The 8,461-nt window shown below is 30.9% G+C and overlaps 1 protein-coding gene across 3 annotated transcripts in view; it reads right to left on the bottom strand.

Annotated features, from left to right (window-relative positions):
* Positions 1-3,278: 3,278 nt before the first annotated feature.
* Positions 3,279-8,461, bottom strand: part of LOC143067201 (dynein axonemal heavy chain 2-like) — a 90,129-nt gene continuing 84,946 nt past the window's right edge. For all 3 annotated transcript variants that reach the window (XM_076240296.1, XM_076240297.1, XM_076240298.1), the window contains 2 exons: positions 7,395-7,545; positions 3,279-4,172 (listed from right to left, as the gene is read on the bottom strand). In XM_076240296.1, the coding sequence (XP_076096411.1) occupies positions 4,018-4,172; positions 7,395-7,545 (306 nt within the window). In that variant the 3' untranslated portion in view covers positions 3,279-4,017. The remainder of the gene's footprint in view (positions 4,173-7,394; positions 7,546-8,461) is intronic.

Genomic DNA, 8,461 nt, shown 5'->3' with positions numbered 1-8,461 from the left:
TGTGTCTCATATAGAGAAGCATTAAACAACAAAAAACATTACAATTGTATCAACAGGTCAAATTAACATGAAAGTACGATTTGAGAGTACAGCCAGTTACATGTTTTCTCAAAAAGCAACAAGGATAACAAGTACATATAGTGTTCAAGCTGAAGAGAACTGTAGTTATGACTTGTCAATATGTAGGCTTTCGCCGGGCACAACAAAAAGTACAACTATCAATAATAACCGCCTAGCATTACAACTTCTCGGCATTTACACTTTCTCTTAACATAAGAACCAGTACAAGTATGTACTTATCACGCCACAGACACATGGTGTGATGATTTATTGACATGCAGTGTTTTGCAAGAGACAACAAACTGTACAAAGACACCAAAGACATGTAAGTTTTCTTCAAACAAAAACAAACAGTACAAATATCTACAATGAGCGGAGCCGACCTGTAGTTGCGATCTGCTGTACAGGTCTCGTTAGAATACAATTATCAGCAGCGATCACTTCAAAGAAGCCTGGAGTTGACATGCCGATATGTAAACTTTTGCCAGACACAAAATGGAGTACAAGTATTTATTGCAATATTTCTGAATATCAGTTTTTAATTGTACTATTTCTAGATAATTTTATTAATTAAGCTATTTCTTGATTTCTGGTTTGAATTACAATCTTTCTGTTTCACTGATTTTAGTTGTACCCTTTAGTGGTGATTCTAATTGGTCTACTCTGATTAACTTGGGTTTTTTTTATTGTGCTTTATTTCAAAACAATTGTATTCTAACGAGACCTGTACAGCAGATCGCGACTGCAGGTCGGCTCCGCTCATTGTAGATATTTGTACTGTTTGTTTTTGTTTGAAGAAAACTTACGTGTCTTTGTACAGTTTGTTGTCTCTTGCAAAACTCGGCATGTCAATAAATCATCACACCATGTGTCTGTGGCGTGATAAGTACATACTTGTACTGGTTCTTATGTTAAGAGAAAGTGTAAATGCCGAGAAGTTGTAATGCTAGGCGGTTATTATTGATAGTTGTACTTTTTGTTGTGCCCGGCGAAAGCCTACATATTGACAAGTCCCAACTACAGTTCTCTTCAGCTTGAACACTATATGTACTTGTTATCCTTGTTGCTTTTTGAGAAAACATGTAACTGGCTGTACTCTCAAATCGTACTTCATGTTAATTTGACCTGTTGATACAATTGTAATGTTTTTTGTTGTTTTTAATGCTTCTCTATATGAGACACAATGATGACTGCTATACACATATAGTGACTATTTTACCCAGTATGTCTGTTTTGTTCACACATCGTTGTAAATATTTATTGATTGTTGTTTTTTTAACATCCCATGGAAAACCTATAGTACATGATCAGTTAGAAAACAAATTAACAATACATACAATAGGAATGTTTGGAAGAGAATCAGTGGAATGAAAGGAGGAAATTTGTACAGCCACTGGAAAGTTAAGGGTAAATTGGATAGGAACTTTTGGGTTAACTGGTTTCATTAAAGCTTTTCTGGATTCTTGTTTGAATTGTACTTTTTCTGGCTTACTGGTTTCATTGAAGCTTTTCTTGATACTTGTTTTAATTGTATTTTTGCTGGTTTACTGGTTTCATTGAGGCTTTTCTAGATAATTGTTTAAATTGTACTTTTTCTGGTAAACTGGTTGTAATATCACTTTTCTGGTTAACTGGCTGTAATACTACTTTTCTGGTGAACTGGTTGTAATAGCATTTTTCTGGTTAACTGGTTTCATTGAAGCTTTTCTGGATACTCTTTTGTACTATTTCTGGTTAACTGGTTTCATTTAACTTTGGATACTCTTTTGTACTTTTTCTGGCTTACTGGTTTCATTGAAGCTTTTCTGGATACTTGTTTTAAATGCACTTTTTCTGGTTTACTTGTTTTATTGAAGCTTTTCTGGATACTTGCTTAAATTGTACTATTTCTGGTTTTCTGGCTTCACTGAAGATTTTCTGGATACTTGTTTAAATGGTTCTATTTCTATTTAACTGGTTTCATTGCAGCTTTTCTAGATAATTGTTTTAATTGTACTTTTTCTGGTTTACTGGTTTCATTGAAGCTTTTCTTGATACTTGTTTTAATAGTACTATTTCTGGTCAACTGGTTTCTTCAAAGCTTTTCTCGATACTTGTTTTTATTATTCTATTTGTAGTTAACTGGTTTCATTGAAGCTTTTCTGGACACTTGTTTTAATTGTATCATTTCTGGCTTACTGGTTTCATTGAACTTTATCTGGATATTTGTTTTACTTACAATTTTTCTGGCTTACTGATTTCATTGAAGCTTTCCTTGAGACTTGTTTTAATTGTACTTTTTCTGGTTTACTAGTTTCATTGAAGCTCTTCTGGAGACTTGTTTTACTTGTACTTTTTCTGGCTTACTGGTTTCATTGAAGCTTTTCTTGATTCTTTTTTCAATTGTATTTTTTCTGGCTTACTGGTTTCATTGAATCATTTCTGGATACTTATTTTATTTGTACTATTTGTGGTTAACTGGTTTCATTAAAGCTTTCCTTGATACTTGTTTTAATTGTATTATTTCAGGTTAACTGGTTTTTTCAAGCTTGTCTGGATACTTGTATTTGTGTTAATTGTACTATTACTGGTATTATGGTTTTATTGAAGCTTTTCTTGATACTTGTTTTAATTGTACTATTTTTGGTTAACTGGTTTCTTTAAAGCTTTACTGGATTCTTGTTTTAGTTGTACTTTTTCTGGTTAACTGGTTTCATTGAATCTTTTCTGGACACTTGTTTTAATTGTGCTATTTCTGTTCAACTGGTTATAATTGTACCTTTCAGAGTAATTGGGTTTAATTGCCTCCTTTCTGGTAAACTGGATTCAAATGCACCAATTTAAGTTAACTGTATAATAATTTGCAGGTCACAATATGTTCTATACACAATTGTATGTAGAAATAATAAACAACAAGAAAAATCTAATTAAGTTCAATGTTATATCTGTTCTCAAATTTGTTTAATAAACCCAACAATATAAATTAATAACAACATTTCTTTTTCTAAATAAAAAAAACATAATCCAGTAGTTTTGGATTTAAAATAATATAAACGATAATAATATACTGTATTTTTAGATCATAAATTATATTTTTAGATCATAAATTATATTTAAATATCTTATATTGGACGGAATGATTTACTTGTACCTAATTGGGAAAAAATATCACAGTTAATGACTTGTTCGGTTAACAATAATAATCAATATGTTCCTAGGAAGAGAAAGGATATATCTTGTTATTTGTTTAATTCTAAGTATATAAATTCAATGATTTTAATACTTCTTTAGCCATACATAGCCTAGGTGTCAATTTTGAAACCTCAATAGCAGGATAAAAAAGTGTAGATTATTTATTGATAATTGTTTTTCTATGATATTTTATGATCCTTTTTAAATAACTTTTATTAACCTTTAAAAAAGTTAAAATAAAAATTCAAATTTAACAGCAAAATATAGGAGTTAGTTCAAACCACATGATTGGTAAATTGTACACTCTTTCATTTTATGGAAAATTTAACCAATGTTCTGAAATTAATCTCATATTTACTGCATAAATATTTACTGTTTTAAAAACACATTGTTATGCAGCATTGACACTTTTAAGTATTAAACAAAAAGTGTTTTTTTTTCTTAAATATGATTATTTTGAAATACAATAGATAAGATAGGCAATGTGTGTGAATTTAATTTTGTTTCTTCTTAAATTGTTTCATTAAAGAGTAAAGAATATTCTTCTTGCTATAATAATCTGAAAGCACACGACAAATAAAGTAGGAGTTATCATATTAACATCAGACACAGCACTTCAATGCCAATATAATTTATACTTTCCAACTATAATAAATTCTTACAACTGGACAAAAAACCAGTAAAACAAATCACAAAGTTAAATGCATATTCTTATTGTCAAATCATAAAAGCTAAGACATTATCAACAAGTCAGTATGTTTTGTTCCTTCTGTCTTCATTAAGGAATTAATAGTCCAAACTCATCAATAGAGCTGTTCCTCTTTTAACCCAGTGATCAGCATTCTTTTCTCCACTCTTTAGTTCCACAGCTACAATAAACGATGCTCTGCCAGCTGCTCCGGCTCTGTTAGGGTAGTAGTAACAGGGGGCATTGTACATGCCTAAAATTATACAAATAGTCAAATAACTCACATGGGTCAGGTTAGGGTAGTAGTAACAGGGGGCATTGTACATGCCTAAAATTATACAAATAGTCAATATGTTAGATACATAATTCCTATTTAGGGGTGTGGGTGATTGCTGGCAGATTTTGTTTTCTCGCAAATGTACAGAATATCATTTGTATTGATTACCATGGAAAATAATGGGATAGCAGTTTTTTTAAGGATCTAAGAGAGTAACAATGGTGTGTAGAACTCCAATGATTGGTCATAAAATACATCAATTCACTACTAATGTTTCTACTTGCATATGAAATGACATAATTGTCATAATTGAATTTAAAATATTACATAACTCAGATACATCAACTTTTAAAGGTAAAACTATTCAGGATCCTTTCATTGTAGAAAGAGTTTATGCATTGTAAAAAGAAATAACTTGTTTTCCGTGATACTTTTTATGACATGCATACATTGTCTCTTTCTCACCTGATAGTCAAATTATAAAAAATACTTCAATATTTACTCTTTTGAAAACAGATACCCTGGTGAGTTGATATATACAACATTGATATGACACATGTGTTACTCAGATTGAGATGTTCAGAATGGACTTGAAAAAAGGAAAAGCTTAAATTACAATGAAAAGTTGGCACTGCAATACTTAATAAGTCTTATGAATTATTCACTAATTGATTGCATTCATATTTGTCTTCTATTTGATCTTTGTGAATGACGAACCTTCCATTATTGTTTGTCAATGTACATTATTTAAGACAAGTATGTAAAATTCATTGAAATGGCACATGGGATACATACATGTAGATAATAGCTGGTTGTGTGAATAAAAAAGGGCAGAATTCATTGCATGAGTATTCATATCTTTTTGGATAAAACTAATAATGCCAAATTTAATGACAAGGGTGTAAATGAAAGGACAAAATATTGGGTAAAACTTAAAATCCTTGTCATTAATGTATATCTTTATATCAGTGTAAAATAAGATATTTGGTAAAACTTAAAATCCTTGGCATCAATGTACAAAATGTATATCTTTATATCTGTGTAAAATAAAACATGTGCTTTGTACTCACTAAATACCACCTTGTTTTTTTTCATTGCTCTTTCTATGATTATCAATGACACAGTACACATTAATATTTATAGTGAAAATTACAGAATTAGTCTGTAAAATGATAGCTATGGTCAATTGAATGGTCAAGTTTAAAAACAATATTTTTCATTTTGTAATGCAGATCGCCGAAAAAAATAATGCCAGCAAGTGCTAATTCTAGTTCTTTGGTTTGATCTAAGCCTTGGATCAAATTCAGCCCCCCTCTCTCTTTCCCCTGCCTGGTAAAACGGACATGATGTACTGTTGAACATACAAAGAAGAACACTAGTAACACTAATGCATGAAACACTTATACAGTTTTTTTATTTAGTTTTGTTTCAAGGTATCTTGGAGACAAGACCTTCAAATTTTCATATCTTTGTTAATGATACATGTACATAAACTGAAAATACTTCAAAAACAAATATATAAACAAGTTAAACAGTTTATATCATTAAAACTCGAATTCTTTAGGAAAAACATTGCTGATCCCTTATCAAAATCAGCATGTCTTTTACACAGTATTTATCAAAAGAAACAACAACATGACAAAAATCCAACAAGAAAGTCAGTAATTCAACATCAAATTGAGAACAAATACTTACTCTTTCCTTCAGTAACATAAATAACATTAATGATTGTTGTTTGAATTATAAAGAAAGGCAAATATTTCATGCATATTCACTTAATAACGTATCATTTGAAGAAAAGATGGTGGACATACAATTTAAGACAGTCATTTGAACAAGTGGTTGTATAAGGTAGAACTTTTTCCTTTAGAATAATAAAGTTAATACATGTATAAGAATACTTTTTTTAGAAATCTCTTAAAACTGTTCATAATGTTAAAACAAGAGCTTTCATAATACGGATACTCCATGCTTAAACTTTGCTTTCTACGTTTCTTAACAGATCATCAAGGGGTTTCAGGGTAATTGACATTTTAAGGAGGCTGTTATTTTATACAGTCGACTCTTGTTATCTCTAAGTCAGCCGGACCAGAGAATTATTTCGAGATACACATAGTTCGACTCAAAAGAAAACCGGAAGTTTGACAGACCAAGGGACACAACTCTTGCTTAGCTTGGTAAAGCTTAAATAAATCTGGATGGATATGGGAAGGGGATCGATATTCTGTTATCAGATCGATGAATTTGTATGTCATGGTCTTTCATTATTATAATAACATTATTTTTACTTATCCAATTGGTTCAGTTAAAAAAAATTCCTATTGCTTTTATTAGAGAGTAATTTCCAATCGATCTTAGTGTTATTTAGGTCGTTTAAAGTTGATAAAATTTTATTCTCGGATACAAGAGATTTTTTAGAAAATTCAGATTTTCTTCATTTTGTTTCATCTCACTTTTTCTATTCAACAACAAGATTAAAGACACAGATTGAGTAGTTTTAAGGTGATCATTAACTGTAGTCTTAATCCTCATTTTATACACACCCAAGCTCATTAGTGTAAATCATGATTAATTGTTTTCTAAACATTTTAAATACTTTTTCATGAACATTAACAATGTATCACTGATTATTTATAAAAATTCTATAAAAGATAATCTCAGGTAAACACACGTGGAAATAGCATGCCATAAATCAATTACAGTGGTCAGTGACTGGAAATTTAATTACATGTGTATTGTCAGATTAACTCTTCAATCCATTTAAATGCCAGAGGTCATGTTTTGACATATGTGTATTAGTTCGAGACAAATAATAAATTTTGTTCGACTCAACCGAAATTTCGACTCATCCAAGTTCGGAGTCCAAATTCATACATTTATATGGAACAAAGTTCGGGACCACATGAAAACTTCGACTCATCCGAAATTTCGAGTCAACCGAGTTCGAGAAAAAGAGAGTCAACTGTATATCAGAAATTAGAGCTTACGCTCCAAATGAAAAAAATACTCAATATTCAGATGATACATTTACTATATTGACTCATTACATAGCATTTATCCACCTTCAATAGAAAATGTATTTTTATCAATAAAAGCTTTTTGTTCTATGCTTTTTTCTAATCTAATGATTAAAAGTTAAGTATATTAAGTTAATAAAACTACAGGAGGTGACTGACAAAAATATTTGAGAACACATACCTTTAGCAGCCTTTTTCTTATTTTCTACTGGTTTGAAATGTATTGTTGGCATCTGGCAAACTAACTCCATAGGCTTAGCTTCTACCAAACAAGAATTCTTAATATCCCAGCCTGCTCCTTGTAGGAATAAACCTTTGATGTACACACCATCCTGTCAAAATATACAGAAAAAATATAAATTAAGCTTAAGAGCAGCATGTCAAAGCAAGTATATTTTTTAGGCAGTTAAGCTGCCTTATGCGAGCACCCTAGATTTTTGTTCTACCCAATAAATGCTGAAATATGTGCCATTGTTATTATCTAGCTGGATGTTATGTTATTCATAACTAATTGGACAGTTTTTTCATACTTTTAATTCTTGATTACAAAAAATATGATCAGAAAAACCTTAAATGATCGTCGATTTATCCAAAAGTTTTGAAGTTGCACATAGGAAGTAGGGCACATTAGGAATCTTTATGTAGTTTATTATCCCCTGAGATTTTGGCTAAGCTGTCAAAGAACAAATGTATGAAATGTTTAATCGCCGAAAATCTCTATAGACAAGTAGTTTAGATTTCCCAAATGGCAAAAGTCGTAGGAATATTGTTTGTCGTCCATACGTAGTCAACTACGTCAGTAGTTTTAATATAAGTTCCACTGTTCATTCTGTTGGCGGCAATTTTAAATTATAAGACGAAATTTTTTTATCTTTTCAATTTGGAGGCAGGGGTTCAATTAGCGGTTGTACGAGGTCGTGGAACTTCCACTTTTGCAGTCGGACTTTCGATTTGGTTACTAGCTACGCTTGACATGCACGACTTGAGAGGAAATAAAAAAGTAACTTTGCAAACCTTTTTACCAAAGTCTCCTAATAAACGATCTCAAAACTTGTTTTTATCATTATTATTCATGACAGCGATGTTCATTTTGTTCAACCGCTAGCTTTAAACAGAAAATCGCCGACAAATAATGTGTAAATTCGAGTAAAATCGTATCTGACAAAAACAAAATTGAAAACAAAATGGCTGACATGAGAAGAAAATTCTAATATCGGATCCGATTCCGGAAGCGGATATGGGTAATTC

This window comes from Mytilus galloprovincialis, chromosome 3 (genome assembly GCF_965363235.1).
Source record: "Mytilus galloprovincialis chromosome 3, xbMytGall1.hap1.1, whole genome shotgun sequence".
NCBI lineage: Eukaryota > Metazoa > Mollusca > Bivalvia > Mytilida > Mytilidae > Mytilus > Mytilus galloprovincialis.
The sequence above is the reverse complement of the archived record's forward strand: the minus strand, read 5'-3'. Positions and strand labels throughout refer to the sequence as shown.